The 19,835-nt window shown below is 31.8% G+C and overlaps 1 protein-coding gene and 1 pseudogene across 1 annotated transcript; both read right to left on the reverse strand.

The window, feature by feature from the left end:
* Positions 1-4,566: 4,566 nt before the first annotated feature.
* On the reverse strand, positions 4,567-5,750 carry LOC127102562 (transcription factor bHLH95-like; annotated as a pseudogene).
* Positions 5,751-10,525: 4,775 nt separating this feature from the next.
* Positions 10,526-11,020, reverse strand: LOC127102563 (transcription factor bHLH95-like). The gene has a single exon (XM_051039917.1). The coding sequence runs from the start codon at positions 11,018-11,020 to the stop codon at positions 10,526-10,528; it is 495 nt and encodes a 164-aa protein (XP_050895874.1).
* Between the last annotated feature and the right edge of the window lie 8,815 nt (positions 11,021-19,835).

The raw sequence follows: 19,835 nt of genomic DNA on the forward strand, positions 1-19,835 counted from the left end.
AGATTTTAATTCATATTATGCTATTTTTGTTTGTTTTTAATTGATTTTAATTACTTTCGGACTTTAAAAATTTGTGAGACAATTAGTCAAAGTTTGTTTGACTATGTTGAACCTATGAGAATTTAATTAGACTCATTGAAGTTATTTTGAATTGAATTTGCGATTCACCTTTGTTTGTTTATTTTTTATTTGTATTTTCTTTTAATTCAAAAAATACCAAAAAAATACTGTTGATTTCTTGACTTGTTATATTCATTCCTCTTCTGTTTGATGTTGATTAAGGTGAATTGATTCAACTTTGATTAAATTCATTGGATCTTGTGGTTTGAGAATCCTTAAGGATCATTACCTAGAATGATGAATGAATTTGATCAAGGATGAGTTATCCCTTTATCAATTGGGATTGGTTGTTGACTTCTTACCCCTCCCTTTCATCTTCATCCTTTTTTTTTTCCTTAATGGCCAATGAGTTAAAGTCTTGAGGTTGGTCTTGACAAATAGAATTTTAATCTTCTTTGGTCCAAACCAAATTCAACTTGATCCATGATCAAGTGAGTTATTTTGTGTCAAAGATAGGTTACTTCTTGGTCAAGCAAATAACCAAAAGTCAATACAAGGCCCTTCCCCTTTTGTTTGGCATGGAAAGTTTATGGAGCTTGGCTTACTAGTCATGACCTCTAACTTGTGTTCTTTGCCTATATTCTTATTGACCGGCCTCAGATAGGTGTGGCTACTATATTAGTCAACTTACGATTGCTTAATATAGCGCTACATTATCTTATGACAAGCTAACATAACTCTACTAACTACTAAGTTTAATTTGAGCTTTTAAATTCTTGTCATTTACTTTTAATGTCATTTGTTTCTTGCTCATTATTCATCTTGATTTTCATCTTTGCTCACTTGAGCACATTTTTTATGTTTATGTCATTTTTCCTTTTCTCATTTGAGCCCATTATTGTATATAAATATATTGCTATTTTGTGTTGTTTTGTGTTGTTTTGATGTGAACCAAAATGAAAAAAGAAAAAGGACTTAGAATTAGGATTCACCCTTGCTTAAAGGAGTTTCAAGGGCAACTAGGCCTCATGCCTTTATAATGCAAAATGTGTTGAAGAGAAACTAGGCCTCATACCTTTAGAATGCTAAAATTCAAAGTTGACCTCAAAGGACTTCTCCTCAAACTTATTCTTTGTCCATTCCCTTTATTATGATGTGAGCTTTTTGATGTGTGCTTTTGTGTGATAGGAACCTAATCTTAAGATTGTGAAAAGAGGACCATTGTCATGAGTAGCCAAGTTAAGAGCCAAGCCAGATGGAGATCCTAGGAGCTTGATTTCAAATTATTTGATTGCTTGTTTTGTGTGCTAAATCCAAAAGAAAGGAGCATCTTGAGTCATCTGTATGACTCCAAGAAAAGGAACTCCAAGGGTTATCTTTCCCCTCTTATCTTTTTATGCTTTAGGAATAGCCCTTCTCTCTTCTCCCCAATCTAACCAAGCCAAAAATCATTTTCAAAACTTTGACTTTATTTCAAATTAAAAACCTAGGCCTTAGGCCTTTGACTTTTCAAAACCATTTTCATAAATACTCATTGTAAATAAACTTTAATCCAACTTTGACCTCATTTTGTAAATAAACCTAACTTGTAAATGTAACCCATTTCAAGTTGTTTTTTGTGGTTCCAATGGCCACTTGTTAAAATCTTTTCAAAAACATTAGTCATAGGTTTGAGTTATCATAGTGGTTGATATAAATCTCACCTCATCCTTAGTGTTGGATTATAAGCCTTCCATGCTTATTATAGGGTTAACCCCTCACTAGAATGTTGAAGCCTTCCTCACATGGTGGATTGTTGGTTTAGGTTGAGTTTTCTCCCTTTGATAACAAAAGACCTTAAGGCTTTTGATCAAAATCAATTCACCAATCTTTGAAATTTTTACCACGAACTACGAGATTTTGATCCTCCTTTGTGATGGTACGTAGGCAATGGGCTCATCCATTCAAACAACCAAACTTGTAAATATAATCTATTCTCTTCTTATTCCTCCAATCTTTTGCTCAAATCTTTTCACAAATACCAACCTACAACACATATTTGCAAAAAGAGGTTCCCTTAGAGTACTACGGATGTTTTGGGTGCGTAAAACCTTCCCATTTCATAACCAACCCCCTTACCTAGATCTCTGACATTTTTATTAGTTTTTAATTTGAAAAACTTCTTACTTGGCTTTTGTTCGCTTTTTAGCCTTTTCTTTGGACAAATAAAAGTGCGGTGGCGACTCGAATTGTATGTTGACTTTTAATTTAGTCAATAAACCTAAAGGTAATGAAAACCCCGCTATATATATATATATATATATATATATATATATATATATATATATATATATATACTGTTGACCAAATTAAATAAACTAGGTATAAGATAGTTTAATTATAATATTATTTGTGAAAAATTGTAGGCATAACTCCATCTTCTAGACCTTTTCATATATGGAAAATTATGGTCATAATTTTATATTCTATATATATATATATATATATATATATATATATATATATATATATATATATATATATATATATATATCGAATAATTCGATTCTTTTGTCTCTTTGACACGTATATGTGAGAAATCAATAATGTTTTTCTTTGTCTTTAGTTTATTTGTTCATCTTAATATGACTAGTGAAATAATGGAGTATATAAATATGAACAAAAAGTGTTGCATACTCTATCATATTTCAATATCAACAAAAAGTGACAAGTCATTGGAATTGTGTAATAACTAATTTAACACTAAAGATATTTGTTTCAACTTTTATATTTGCTAAGATGTCAAGAAAAACCAAAAATATTTAATATTGTTCGAATTTTCACGTCTCTTGTATTTTTAAAATTTGAGAAAATATACTTAAATTGAGTAATTTTTGGGTTGTTAGATTATTTTATTCCAAATGGTTATTGAATCTATATCCTTCAAGATATTTCTTAAAATAAAGATAAGCTATTTAATGAGTTAAATCTCAGACATTTCCTATATATGCAAGAAAATTATAAATGTATTATATAATATTTAATTGTTTTTCATTGTCATTTTAAAATCAAACTTTACTACAACCAATTTATTTTCATGGTAGAATTAGTTATAAGTAGTATGATAAAAAATACTATATTATTTAAGTACTAACGATAAATATAAACTAAAATTATTTTAAAGGCATTACATAAAATAAATATATATATATATATCAGAGGTTCTTGTCTCTCTATTTTATAATTCAAAAATTATTTCAAAATAAATAAATTATGTTTTATAAGGTTTAAGCAAATAATTTAGTTTAAATTACAAAGTAGTTCTTAAGTTAATACATTTTTGTTTTTTCCAAGATTCAAACTCACGATCTCACGAAATGAATAGTATGTGCTTTGACTCTTTCAAAAATGAAGATGAATTTTATGAGGTTCCACATGAGAATAATTGTGATGTGAGAAATATAGAGTATGTGAAATATGATGTCACGTGGTATAATCCACGACTTCGAATTATTGAACAATTTTAAAGATAAAGCTTTCTAGCTAGTAACAATGGTAATCCTAAAATGCAGGAGTCTAGAGACAAGTGACTGCCACTTATTGATTTGTAGATTTTCTTCATTTTGTTAACTTACTGTCTAGAACACATTTTAGGTGAGCGTAAGAAATCATCTACTTATAGTAAGGTGTATTGGGGACCATAGCCTATGAATGGTGATCGCCAATTAGGTTTTTATTATTCTGAAATGGATTCGTTCATATTTGAATTCATATCCAATTAGTTGATTAATTAATTAATTAATCAATTATAGAAATATAATTTTCCTTTCTAATTCTATTTAATTATTTAATCAAATAAGGCTTTTAATTTGATAATTGCTATATAATTAGTATAAATATATAAGCCTACATTTTAATTATCGGTAATAATAACTAAATAATATTTAAATATAAAATAATCCAACAATCTCCCACTTAAATAATATATGTTATTAATCATATCATAGTCTATAGGCGGCCATCCGAATGCTCTTTATTTTTAGATTTCAACTCTACAATCTATGGTGAGGGGAGTAGATCAAATAGAGAGAAGTCAGACCATTAGAGGAAGAGGAAGAGGAACACCTAGAAAGATTGTGTGGGAAGTTATTAAGAAAGATCTTGAAATTCACAATTTGGATAGAACCATGATTCTGGATAGAACATTATGATAAAAGTTGATCCATATAACAAACCCCTTCTTAGTGGGATAAGGTTTGGTTGTAGTTGATGTTATTGTTGTTGTACAACTAATGTTTATTTCTTCGAAAAAGAAAACATAAAAAGTACATATAAATTAATTTAAACACCACATTTCATGCCTCATAACAAAACAAAAATCACTATAATTAAATAAAAATTTAAATATTATAAGTTTTCTCCTTAGACCGTCCTCTAACTTTGGCCTTTTTCTAGATGTTTTTAGGAGAAAATCTAAATGAAATTAAAATTCAAACAAAATGAGAAGACAAATTTTATAATCATATTTTAAGATATCAACATCAAAATTCCTCCGGCCGCTTGCTTGTAAGTTTCCTCCATTGAATTTGTGTCATATGAACCTTTGCTTGCCTGCAAAATAACACAATTCAATTATTTTTGTTTAATTAATAATTGTTTTATTTATTTGTTAACATATTATTGTATATGTATGTTTGGTATCACTGTACGGGTAAATTTGAAAAATTTATTTTGATATCCAATATAATCCAGAAAAGAGGAGATAGATCGAGTTTGAAACTTACATGAACTAGAATCATGTACACTTTTCCATTTCCATTGCGCATAATATTGATAGATACAACATCAATCATATGTTTCTCCAACACAAAAACAATTTTTGTCAAGATCCCCAACTTATTAGTTGCACATATGCAGAATTGTGCTTCGTCCCCACAAATGTTCAAAACAAAATTTTTAGAAAACCAAGTTTGAAAAGATACTTGTTTCGGTGGAGGTGCATATAGCCATAACCTATTTGAAGTTTCAATTACACTAATAGAAAATTTATTATTATAACTATAGGATCCCTGATCAATTATGATAGTTTTCGTTGATTCATATGAATTCAATTGTGAGTTCATCAAAGATAAAGACTCACTCACAAATGGGGACATAGATTTAAGCTTTTCTTGCTTCTTCTTTTCTAAATTTTCAAGAATCTGTTGTAAATATTTTATTTCTTTCACTGCTGCATCCACAATGGTTGACTTATCAACCTTAAAAAACAATCAAATTAAGCATCTAATTTAGAAAATAACTCATTGTGACACTAAAATTTTACCCTAATTATAAATGAAGACGAACATGAATTTACCTTAGAGGGAAGATCTGGAAGCAAAGCACGAAGGCTAGAAAACATGTTCCTTGTTTTCTTTCTCCTTTCTCTCTCATTCCATATGTGCATTTCATGATGAGAATCACGATATTTTCCACCTTTACCTTTTCCATTTTTAATATTTTTCCACTTTTAATCACAAGCCCACCTCGACTTGGTTTTCCATTCACAAGAACTACTCCTCCTTCATAATTACTTCATTCTGATTCAACGAATTCATATCTAAGTTTCTTTTGCTACTCCAACCAATGTTATCTAAATTTTTGAGATCACCCCATAATTGACTTTCCCCCATGGAACCGGAATTTTGATCATGATCTACACTCATTACCATGTTTTCTTTGGAGAAAGAAAGAGAATGTAACATAGAAAAAATAATATGAAAATAAGTAGTGAAGAATAATGTATTTATATACAAGTATAGTAGAGTTAAGTAAAAGCTATTGTGAAAAATTATATTAAAATAAAAATAAAATGACAATTTTTATGTAGAAGCGTCTAGAATATAATTCTAATATTGTTACTATAAATTCTAACAAAAATTGATAAATTCATTATCCTAATATTGATATTTAAAAAAACAGACAAAAAGTTAGAGTTGTGTATAACAAATACAACTGCTTTCTCACCCATTAGGGTCCCACCAGGTATGACTTGTTAATATATATAAATACTAAACTCTATAAAAACAATTATAATTTAGTTTATAACTGACCAAATTAATTTCATTATGAATAATAATATTTATTATTGAAAATTGTGGGCATAACTCATCTTCTAGATCTTCCCAATGTACATATATAAAGATATATTAAATTATAATATATACTTGACCAAATTAAATAGATTTGGAATAATAATATTTAATAATAATATAAATATTTTGCATAAAACTGTGGGTATAACTCTATCTTCTAGACATTTCTAAGTCCATCTTATAGATTTTCCCATGGGAAGGTCTAGAATATAGAATTATGCCCACAATTTTCCAGATATGAAAAGGTCTAAAATATGGGGTTATGCCTATAATATTTCACAAAAAATTATTATAATTAAACTTTATTATACCTAGTTTGTTTAATTTGGTCAACAATTATATATATATATATATATATATATATATATATATATATATATATATATATATATATATATATATATATATATATATATATATATATATATATATATATATATATATATATATATATATATATATATATATATATATGTATATAAATAAGGTGAATAATTCGATTCTCTTGTCTCTTTGACATACATATGTGAGAAATCAATAATGTTTTTCTTTGTCTTTAGTTTATTTGTTAATCTTAATACTAATAATGAATGTAATACCCCGTATTTCCTTAAATACCTAAATTCCTATTAATTAAGATCAATTAAGTTCTTATGTGCTCTAAAAGTTGTCAATTGGGATAAATAAAATAAATAGTGAGTTCAGGTTGACTTAATTAATATTAATTGGGACTGACCTTTTAATGATTGGGACATTTTGGTAACACTAATAATGGGTCAATAGCTCTGGTAGAATAAATATTACAAGTTTAGTGCCACTTGAGATATTTGTTACTACCTGTAACCTTTTCTAACCACATGTTACTTGTGACAAATGGTGCCCACATGCTATTTTCTCTTACCAACTACCCACATGTCATTTAATTTGCTCTTTGTATCAGAAAGCTAGGGAGATAGAAGAAGAGGAAGAAAGCTAGTGAAGAAGAAGAAGCTTGGAAAGATCAAGAGCTTGGAACCAACACCATCATCTTCATCCTCATCTCATCTTCAACAACTTCTCCTCTTCCATTCTCGAGGTGGATTCTAGTTAGAAACCCTAGGATTTCAAGAGATTAGGGTTGTAGAAACATAGATGAATCATGAAAGTCCATGCTATATGATGAATATATCTCTTGCTTTATTTATTTCCATAAACATGTGCTTTGATGTGTTCTTATGATTGTTGTGATTACATGATTTGTTGTGGTTGTGTGTAAGTGATTGGTTGTGGTTATGAACTTGGAGTCCTTGATATATATGTGTATATGAGTATGTAGTATGATGGGTTTTGTTGGAAGAAGAAGTGGATGGTTTGTTAAAAGTGAAGTAATAGAGGAAATGGTGTTCTGTGAAGTGAAACTGTGGAAATGTGAGAGGACCAATCGATTGGTCCCTGCAACCAATCGATTGCACAACCCTTTTGTTTTGCAGAAAATGGAATTTTAGCAGGACCAATCGATTGACAGTGTATTACAATCGATTGCATAAACTTTCTGTTTTGGAACAGTGGAAAATTTTAGTGAGCTAATCGATTGACACTGAGGATCAATCGATTGACACTGAGGATCAATCGATTGATCCTCTACAAACTTTGAAAAACTAAAATGTGAGAGGAACCAATTGATTGGGCTTCCACAACCAATCGATTGACTTATGTTAAAAACTTCAAAATCCATTTCTTAAGTGTTTCTAAGTGCATTCTTCCAACCATTAATCATTTGTGATGCTATGCTTGTGTTGAATACATGCTAATGGTGAAAATTACATGATGAATCTAGTACGTTAACCTAGGATTGGTATTAGGCCATGAGTTAGGCTTATAACTTAGATAAAGTTGGATGACAGTATTCATTCGTACTACGCTTATGTGGAGGTCGTGGATGAATGGTTGCCATGAATGAAAATGAGACGCATTGTATGGAACATGCCATGTTATTGTTTGTGTATTGTGGTGAATGAAGTCACCTGTGATTGACGGATATTGTTATGGTTTGTGGAACCAATGATTTTTAGAACCGATCATGTATTGAGAATGTGTGTTTTTCTGTGATGGTGCACATCTCCATTTGGTATGCTTAGATGAGTAAGCATTGGGATGTGAGACCGATGATTCATGCCTCAATTGGGTTTGAGTCCCAATCACGACGCATGTGGGGGAAAGGTGGACACCTAAGTAGGTTAGATTCCCATACGGTGAAAGAGACCCTAAGTGGGTTACATTCCCATACGGGTGACGGTCGCTTGAATTGGGGATTAAGCCTCATAGAGGACCCGATAGCCACCGTGAAAGTCGAATCATACGAGCATGCATGAACCGGGTCTGGCTTAGACGTAAGTCCATTCGGGAATTGATGTTTCCTGGATCTGAATAATGATTGCGGTTGAGTCATGAGAACTCAGGTGCATGTTGCCATACATTGTGAATTAGTTTCCCCATTGCTTAAGTCTTCGTTCCCTTGTTGACTTGAGTTGGATATTGATTAGAAAACCTTGTAGATCCGAGTGGAACCATAAGATAGGGAACCGACTGAGATTATTATCTCACCCCATGTTATTGATTATTTTTCAGGTGGTTCTGAGAAGGCGAAGGGTAAGGACAAGATAGAGTGATGTCTTGCTTACTTGATGACTGGATGGCTACTCCGTTGTGTAGATATTTTTGAGATTATTGTTTAATGAACTAGCTCCTAGTAGTTTTCTTTTGGGCACTTTTATGTACATTTTGTGCCATCTTATGTTTCTTTTGGGCATGCATGTATATGTACACTGTGTTGTTAGGCGCTTATGTATTTTAATACCAGTTTTACACTATGTATAATATATATTTTAGACATATATTATTTGTGGGTGTTAAAATGAAATAATGGAGTAAATAAATATGACTTAAAAGTGTTGCATACTCTATCATATTTCAAAATCAACAAAAAGTGACAAGTCATTGAAATTGTGTAATAACTAATTTAACACTAAATACATTTGTTTCAACTTTTATATTTTGCTAAGATGTCAAGAAACACCAAAAATATTTAATATTGTTTGAATTTCAACATCTCTTTTATATTTAAAATTTGAGCAAGAAAACTATAAGCTATTTAATGAGTTAAATCTCAGATATGTCCTATATATGCAAGAAAATTATAAATGTATTATATAATATTTAAATGTTTTTCATTGTCATTTCTAAATCAAATTTTAAAACAACCAATTTATTTTCATGGTAGTATTCTTAGTTATAAGTAGTATGATAAGTACTTACGATAAATATTAACTAAAATTATTTTAAAGGCATTACATATATATATATATATATATATATATATATATATATATATATATATATATATATATATATATATATATATATACCCACACACACACATCAGAGTTTCTTTTCTCTCTATTTTATAATTCAAAAATTATTTCAAAAAAAATAAATTATGTTTTATAAGGTTTAAGCAAATAATATAGTTTAAAATTACAAAATAGTTGTTAAGTTAATATATTTTTGTTTTTTCCAAGATTCAAACTCATGACATCACCAAATGGATAGTATGTGCTTTGGTTCTTTGAAAAATGAAGTTGAATTTTGTTAGGTTCCACATAAGAATAATTGTGATGTGACAAATATAGAGTATGTGGCATATGATGTATCGTGATATAATTCTCCCCTTCGAATTATTGGACAATTTCAAAGATAAAGCTTTCTAGCTAGTAACAATGGTAATCCTAAAACACATGAGTGTAGAGACAAGTGACTGCCACTTATTGATTTATGGATTTTCTTCGTTTGGTTCTCTTACTGTCTGAAATACTTTTTAGGTGAGCATAAGAGATAATCTACTTGTAGTAAGGTGTATTGGGGACCATAGCATGTGAATGGTGATCGCCAATTAGGTTTTTATTATTCCAAAAAGGATTCACTCATATTTGAATTCATATCCAATTAGTTGATTAATTAATTAATTAATTAATCAATATATAGAAATATAATTTGCCTTTCTAATTTTATTTAATTAGATAAATTGCTATATAATTAGTATAAATATATATGCCTTCATTTTAATTATCGGTAATAATAATTAGATAATATTTAAATATAAAATATTCCAACAATCCCCCACTTAAATAATATATGTTATTAATTATATCATAGTTTCCTCCATTAAATTTGTGTCATATGAACCTTTGCTTGCCTGCAAAATAACATAATTCAATTCTTTTTGTTTAATTAATAGTTATTTTATTTATTTGATAACATATTGTTGTATATGTATGTTTGGTATCACTATACGGGTAAATTTGAAATTTTTATTCTTATATCCAATATAAACTATAAAGAGGGGATAAATCGAGTTTGAATCTTAAATGAACTAGAATCATGTACGCATTTCCATTTCCATGGCACATAATGTTGATAGATAGAACATCAATCATATGTTTCTGCAACACAAAAGCAATTTTTGTCAAGACCCCCTGCTTCTTACTTGCACATATGCAGAATTGTGCTTCGCCCCCACAAATGTTCAATACAAATTTTATAGAAGACCAAGTTTGAAAAGCTACTTGTTTTGGTGGAGGTGCATATAGCGATAACGTATTTGAAGTTTCAATTACACTAATAGGAAATTGATTATTATAACTATAGGATCCCTGATCAATTATGATAGTTTCCGTTGATTCATATGAATTCAATTGTGAGTTCATCACAGATGAAGACTCACTCACAAATGGGGACATAGATTTAAGCTTTTCTTGCTTCTTCTTATCTAGATTTTCAAGAATCTGTTGTAAATTTTGTATTTCTCTCATTGCTGCATCTGTAGCGGTAAATTCATGATTATCAAGCTATGAATAAACTTAACGTTTATAAAACCAGATCGCCACCGCGCTTTTATTGTTTCCAAAGGAAAAGGGAAAAGTAGTAAAAACCCCCAAAGATAAGATGTTTTGATATCAAAACTAATAAAATGCCAGAGATTGTAGGTAAGGGGGTTGGTTACACAGAGGGAAGGTGTTAGCACCCAAAGTGTCCTAGAATTCATTAATTATATTTTTTGTGTTTGACAAGACCTTCAGACTTGTGCCTACGAACCAACATAAAAATGAGGGATCAAAACCTTGTAGTTCATGGTAAAAATTTCAAATAAGTTGGTGAATTCTTTTAACAAAAGTTTAATAAGAAAAGGGCACAAAGGGCCCAAAAGTCTGATTGAAGTCGTTAGTTCTTTTTTGCCTTTTCAAATTTTAAGTCAATATGATTAAGTTTATTTACATGTTTGATTTAAGAAAAAAATTTCAAAAACTCAATGGTATAAGGCCATGTTTCTAATTATTAAAATAAAGTCTAAGTTTGAAATCACAAGCAAAGAAATTTTTGAAACGGGGGAGAGATTTGAAATTTAAGAAGTGGGAGGAGATGAAGAGGCTATCCTAAGCATAAATTAAAAGTTAAAAGTTGAAAAGATCTGACCAATGGGGTGCAATCCAACAGACAAGAATGTCATATAGAAACCCATTTTCCTTTGGACTTTAATCAAGAAATGATCAATAAGCAATGAACAATATCCAGACATCATGAAGATCAATGCATCAAATAAAGATAGCCACATCTAAGCAAGTAATCCAAAAGCTAGCAGTCTTTAACATATTCCAATGTATTAGATGGAATATTCCTTGCTCAACTCAGAATAAAGCATCAGACACAAAATCAAAATAACAATTAAGCATAGAGGCAGAGTAGCAGATGACTTCAGACAAAATCCAAGGCTTGTATCAGCTGAAGGCTCAGTTCAAGATAGCCCAGTCTCAAAATGTTGGCATTGGCCAAGTCCTTTTTGCACAGGGAATGTTGCCTAATCCTAAGTCCAAAAGTTCAGATCAAGACCAACAGTCCACCAGATGTTTTGTAGGGTTTTTGTTGTTATTAGGTATTTCAAGGTCCTAAGACCACAAACAAAATCAAAACACACAAACAAATATATACAATCACAAAGTATGGCTTAAGTGATCAAAGTAAAAATGACAAAAACATAAACAAGTTAAATTAAATTTAAATGGAAATGAATGATAAATGACTGAAATTTAAATTGCATAAAGTAAATGATTGAAAATAAAACAATATTAACAAGAATTAGTTAAATGTTAGTCAAAAGTTAGTCAAGTGTTAGTAGTGATTTTTAATTGATTAAGTCATTCTTTGGGGAATACTCAACCATTCATTCATAAGTATGAATCCTTAACCTAAGACATCTTCCACGAGAAGGGCTCCAACTTGGATAATTCAATAGGTATGCCACTAGCTCTCATGAAAGGAAAAAAGGTCAAGTCTCCACACAATGCCATGAAGAATGGGAGACTTACAATCTCACTTACTAGAACGTTATGTCTTGAGGTGCAAATTTAGCTCTATGTTAAGCAATCGTAATTGAACTTGTGTAGAAGTCACAACTATCTGAGGTCGGGCAATAAAACTTTAGGTGTTAATGCATGTTAGAGATTTGGTATGAAGAAACAAACTCCTAAAGCATACCACACACTAAAAGAAAAGATCAAAAGGGAGGGACCTATCTCAATCATACTTGTATTGGTTCATCTGACACAAGGTCATTGATGAACCAATTAGCCTTTAGACATTAGAGATTTCATTGGTCAAATGAGGGAATGGGAAAGAATAGGGATGAAGATGAAGAAGGAGGGGAAGATAGAAACACAAATTGACCAAGGGAGGATTTTCATCAAATCAAAATCATCCATTCATTTTGGGAGATGAAATGTACATTTTATCAATCCCCTAAATCCAATGGTTTTGATCAACCAAAAGTCAAATCAACCTTGACCAAGGGTCAAACAGAAAGTCAAATATCACAAGACCATAAAAAGGGCTCAACAACATTTTTACACAATTAATCAATTAAAAACCAAATTAAAATGCATTAAAATTCAAATTAATTTGGTCAAAACCTAAAATCTCTTAAAAACACCAAATAAATGGCCAAGAGATTTATCCTATGTCAAACAAGGTCAAAAGACCTTAGACAAAAAATTTCATCATTTTTGAAAAGTCAGAAGTATTTCTAAACAATTAAAAATATGCACAAAAACATTTAATTCATGAGAAATATCAAAATTAATCCAAAAAATAATTTTAATTCAGAAAATGAAAGAGAAAAGTATTTACAGATTTTTGGTGAGTCCCATATTTTTTGGATTAAAAATGAAATTTATAGGAATTAAACAAAATAAAGCAATTAATTGACGTGACAGATCTCTTTAAAACACCAAATAAAAAGAAATTGGAAAAAACGAGGGCCACCATATCTCCCTCATTAATTGATGTGGCAAATCTGATGGCCAAGCGTGTGCTATCTACAATGCGCTCTAGTCAACGCGCCACACACATGGTATTTAAAAGGAATGTCTCAGATTAAAACATTTAAACATGATCAGATGGTCAGGAAGTGTGCCAACACACCACTAGAGCTAGGGCTCTGGTCTTCTTCTCCGGTGGACCTCATCGGATTGGTCCACCATCAACCACCATTAAAATGAAAAACAAGGACATGGATTTAAAGGAAAAATGCTTAGAAGCTCGAATCTAGCCTCAATTTTCTCTAATTCCAAGTATATTAAAAGATACATGGATTTGAATTTTGAGGATCATGACCTAGGTTGCTTCGCTTTAACCTCAAAACAACTCAATCTTGTTGCCTACATTGGTAGGACTTCAGCCAACCAAAAATCAAAGATAATGGTGAAGAATTGAGGGAGAATTGAAGAGATGAAGTTTCTGAAAAATCACTTTCGAGGGAGCTTTAATCTTGCTTGATCTTTCTTGCAATTGGCCTTTGCTTGACATCAGAAGCTTGTAGGAAGTGAATTTGATCAAAGAATGCCTTGGATTCTTGGAGTTTCAACTTCAAAACAAAAGTGAAATTGAAACTCGATTTTCAATTGAAAACCTTCAAGTTTATCCTCTAATGGTGAAGGGTAGGGTTGCAAGTTCAAAGATTAGGCAAGGTGTCCCTAATTCTGAGCATGAGGGGTTGTATTTATTGGCATTGCAATTGATTTCCACACACTTCCATCAAAATGCCAAAAATAGCAATCCTCACTTGCATGGATGCATGTGTGTGTGATAGGCCCATGATGTGATGTCAAAAGGTCCAAAATTGATCATGAGCAATGCTGAAAGTGTGTCATGTAATCATGCAATTGGAAATGAAAAGTGGTCATGAGATTCATCCAAATGGAACCTTGAAGAAAAGCCATGCGCAAGTCATTCAATATTTGGCCAAATGAGGTGATCTTGGACTTTTTGTAAATGTGAGATCAAGGGGAACAACTTTTATGTTGAACAGGTTTCCATTTGAGGCTTGGATCATAATGAATTTTGAGGTGGAAGTTTGGAAAATCAAACATAAATGCATTTTTTCTAAGTACCAAGCCAAATGTTCACTTCTTCCACCTTGAATAACTTTTGCAATGGGTTTCAAATGGAAAATGTTCCTTCATCAAAGTTGTATATATTTAAAACCTATTCAATTTGGTCATAAATTTTACCTCATTTGGACTTGGCATGAAGGAGTTAGAGATTTTAGAAGTTGAGGAAAATCTCGTGTTCAATGATAATGGCCCAAAATAACCTATAATGTTTCCTCTTTGCATATGCCCTTGCAAGCTGAATTTGATATTTCTCAAAGAATAAAAGTTGGAGAAGACATATTGAGATTTATAATGAAACTTGAATGGCCTTCATCTCATAAAATTGAGCAGGTTATGGTTCTTGGAAGTTGACCTCTTAACTAGGGTTCAGACAAAATGACCTATAATATTTCACCATAAAAATGAATTTCCAAGAAAAACTAGCTCTTTACCTAAACATGAAAGTTGTTTTTAATGTCATATGGAGTAGCTTTGATCTTAGAATCATTTTCATATTACAAAAATTGTGGGAGACAAGGTCTAGGGAACCCCAGTTTTGACCAATCGACTTTCTCTGGTCAACCACCATGAACCAACTTGCAAACTTGAAGTTCTCTTTATCTCTTGGACTCATGGAGGATAAAATATGCATAAGATGATGTAATATGAAGCATCCCTTGAAATATTTGATCAAATGTTGTAGAAACTTACTGAGGAAGTCACACAAGATACCAAGATGAATTAGGGTTTCCAAGGCAAACAAGCTTCAAACTCTTGATGAATTCTTGATCAAAATGATAGATGAAGTTAATAGGGACCCATATATGATGTATATAGGCAATGTGAACCATCTCTTGATTGATTTCCTTGCACTGAGGGCCTCAAACCCTAGACGTGAGCTTGGTGAGGCATTGGTGGATGCACACACTACCTACAAAAGAAGTAAAACTATACATAGACATATTTTTGGTATTTTGGTTAGTAGACAATAAAGAACAAAATATGATACAATCAAAATGTGCTTGGTGATCTATCCCAATGCAAACCCAAGTAATGAGGGGTAAAGATGATGCCAAGGTGTGGTTCTAAAGCCAATGCATATGATGAGATAGCATGAGGGATCTTAGGGTCAAAATTGCGGTCTTACAACTTCCCCTATTTAAGGACATTCTAACTGGGGATGTGAAGGCTAAAATATTTATATCAACTCAGTAGAATGGACTTAAATAAAAACATCTAGAAACAAATTTTGGTCCCTAATATTACTCATGATGCATGTGATATGAATGTTAAAATAATGTTTGTGAGAAATATATTTCCACAAAGGAAAAGAATCCAGAGAGACTGAAAATCCATAGGAGCATAATTCATTCCATAAGGAAAGCTCATTGAGGAGACAGAGACTCTGGGGGATAAAAACTATGTGTAGGCCAGGCTCCGACTTGAAAACTGCAGGAGACACGAGGGGAATTTTCCATGAAAATAAATCAATGGAAGGAATTGCTCGGTGATAAGGGAAAATCTGTAGGGGTAACGAGTAGATCAAAACAAAGCTGAAATACTCGAACCAAACAGAGAAAGGAGATTCCATTGATGAAATACACACTCAAACTCAACTAGGGTGTAACGGGAAATTCATGATCATCAAGCTATTGACAAACTAGAGATCAAATAACAAGAGTCGCCACCGCGCTTTTATTGTTTCCAAGGGAAAAGGGAAAAAGTACGAACAAAACCCAAAAGTAAGAAGTTTTCAAATCAAAACTAATAAAAAGTCAGAGATCACAGGTAAGGGGGTTGGTTACACATAGGGAAGGTGTTAGCACCCAAAGTGTCCTAGGTACTCCTAGGGAGCCCTTTTTGTGTGGATATGTATTTTGTACAAAGTGATGTTTACAAATAAATAGAATGGGGGGGGGGGGATGAGAAAAGAATTCATTAATTATATTTTTGTGTTTGACAAGACCTTCGGTCTTGTGCCTACGTACCAACATAAAAATGAGGGATCAAAACCTCGTAGTTCATGGTACAAATTTCAAAGTGGATACATTGCTTTTAACAAAGTTTAAGTTTGAAAGGCACAAAGGCCTAAAAATGGTTTGAATGAGTTAGTTCTTTTTTGGATTTTTTGAAAGTTTAAGTCAAGTATAGTTAAGTTTATTTACAAGTTTGATTTAAGAAAATAAGTTTGAAAATGCGATGGCATAAGGCCAAAGTTTCTATCTTTTTTGCAAAAGTGGTCAAAGTTTAGAACAAAAGTAGTTCACACAAAGAAGATTTTGAAAAATGGAGGGAGAGAATTTGAAATTAAAGAAATGGGGATTAGATGAAGAGACTATCCTATGTACAAAATTAAAAGTTTAGAGTTGAAAAGATCTGACCAAGTGGGTAACAATCCAATAGACAAGAATGTCAATAGAAACCCAGAATTCCCTTGGACTTTTAGAATCAGGCAACACACAAATGCACAATTATATTATCTTGAAGAGCAAGGCATCAAATAAAGGTGGCCACATCCAAGCTTATCCCTTCCATGATCTTATTCAAAATAGCCCATGTAACAGATGAATTCCATAAGTCACAGGTTCAAAATAACAGCTTCACAATGATCATGTTACAGATGAACTTAGAGATGTCTTCAAAGATGTATCAGATGAAGTTCAAATTGCAAGCACTTGATTTCTCAATAAGTTGGCATTGACCAAGTCCATTAGCACGGGAAGGTTGCCTAAATTCTAAGTCCATTTGTCCCAGATCAAGCCTACAGTCCACTCAAAAGTTTTTTTAGGGTTTTTGTTATTATTATGTACATTAATGGTCAAGGATCACACAAACAAGCAAAGTATACACAAACAAAATATATCACACAATATGGTCCAAATGGACAAAGTGAAAATTGCATTAACATAAATAATTAGAATGGTACGAATAACGGCAAATGAAATAGAGTGCTAAAAATAAATTGCATTAAAGTAAAGGCTTGAAATTAAAAGCTAGTAGTTAGTAGGTTAGAAATTAGTATTGTTTTGCTTTTGCTTTTCCTTTCAAGACATTCTTTGGAGAACACTCAACCCACTTATCACAAGCATGAATCCTTGAGCCAAAACATCTTCCAAAGGAAGGAAAGAAGGCAAAGTTTCCACACAATACCATGAAAGAGGGGAGGCTTACAATCTCACTAACTAGAATGCTTATTCCTTTTATGTCACAAATTTAGCGCTATGTTAAGCAATCTTAATTGGACTTATGTAGAAGTCACAACTATTTGAGGTCGGGTAATAGAATTTTGGTGTTAATGCATGTTAGAGACATAGTATAATGGATTATGCTCATGAAACATACCACACACAAAAAGAATATGTAAAAGGTGTGGCCTAATCTCATCCACACTCATGTCAATTTTTCAATCAACTAGCATTAGGACTTTGAGATGTCATAAGCCAAATGTAATGAATGAATGAAGAAAGGGAATAAGATGAAGTGGGAGGGGAATGGATCAAAACACAAATTGGTCAAAGGAGGACTTTCACCAAATTAATATCATCCATTCATTTTGGGAGATGGAATGTACATTCCATCAATCCCCTAAATCCAATGATATTAATTTGACAACGTCAAATCAACCTTGACCAAGGCCTAACAACAAGAGTTAAACATAAACAAGTCATCAAAATTGGTCAACAAATTTATTTGGCATTTATTCAAATTAAAAATACTAAAACAGTGCATTTAAATTAAATATGGTTTGTCCAATTCCTAAATCTCATCAAAGCACCAAAGAAATGGCCATAAGATTTATCATAGGTCAAACAAGGTTAAAGGACCTTGGAGAAAAAATTTCATAATTTTTGGACATTTAAAAATATTTTTAAACAATTAAAGTCAAATTCAAAATCAATTAACTCATGAAAAATATTAATAATGATCCAAAAAATAATTTTAATTCAGAATATGAAAGAGAAAAATATTTGAAATTTTTTGGTGAAACTCCCATATTTTTTGGATCAATATTGAATTTAGTATGAATTATTGAAAATAATGCAATTAAAATGAAAATGAAAATATCAGAAAAAACGTGGACCACTTGATCTCCCTCATTAATTGAGGTGGCAGATCAAGTGGCCAGGAACGCGCTATCCATGCTGGTCACTAGTTAGGGCGTGGCAACATTGGTAATTCAAATGCACGCTCCAGATTAAAACAATTCAAATCAATCCAAAGACTCAGAACCAAGCCAGCACATCACCGGCGTCCAAAAGTCGGTCGTCTTCTCCGGCGACCCTGGCCGGACTGTTTCACTCATCATCATAAAAAAAATGAAAAAAGAGGACACGATCTGAAAGAAAAAAATGGCGTAGAGCACGAATCTGACCTCAGTTCATCCTAACTCCAAGTATATTGAGAGGTACATGGAGTTGAAATTTGAGGTACATGAACTGAGTTGCTTCGATTTGGCCTCAAAGCAACTCAATCTTCTTGCCTACATTGGTAGGACTTTAGACAACCAAAGAATCAATAGAATTGAGCAAGAATTTGAGAGAATCGAAGAGTTCAATTTTTTTGGAAAATACCTTCAATGGAGGTCTGGATTCAACTGATCTTGATCTTGCTTGTGCTTGATCTCACTCCACTTCCTTACAGAAGAAGGATTGGATGCTTACAAGGCTGTGGATTCCTGGAGATTTGAATTTCAAAACAGTGGAAATTCAACCTTAAATTCAAAAGAATTTCTCAGGTTTATCCTTTGCAAAGTGAGGATTTGAGATGGGGGATCAAAGTTAGCGCGAATGTGTAAAATTCTGAGCAATTGGAGCTCTATTTATAGCTGAAATCATTGATATTTACACACTTGAAATCACTTTCCAATTTTGGCAAAATGGTGATACATGGGTGCGTGGGCGTGTACATGCCCATGAGATCATTGCAACAAGTCCACAAATGAATGTTAGATAGTCTGAATTGAGCTTGGATTGCAAGGCAAGTGTGCATTTGAATTTGAAGTTTGATCCTTGCCAAGTGATGTCACCACGTTCATACCATGTGCAGCCTATGCATTCCTTGTCCAAAATGAATGAATTTGAGCTCTTTGGAAAGGTGAGATCAAGAGGAACAACTTTAATGTTCAACACTTTATCATTTGGAGCTTGGAACTTGGAGAAATTTGAGGTGGAAGTTTGGAAGTTTTTGACATATCAAATTTTTT

This window comes from Lathyrus oleraceus, chromosome 7, assembly GCF_024323335.1.
Source record: "Lathyrus oleraceus cultivar Zhongwan6 chromosome 7, CAAS_Psat_ZW6_1.0, whole genome shotgun sequence".
Classification (NCBI taxonomy): domain Eukaryota; kingdom Viridiplantae; phylum Streptophyta; class Magnoliopsida; order Fabales; family Fabaceae; genus Lathyrus; species Lathyrus oleraceus.

What these genes read in the sequence shown, in the direction of transcription:
- LOC127102563 (XM_051039917.1), bottom strand. Translation starts at nt 11,020, where the DNA reads ATGAGAGAAATACAAAATTTACAACAGATTCTTGAAAATCTAGATAAG.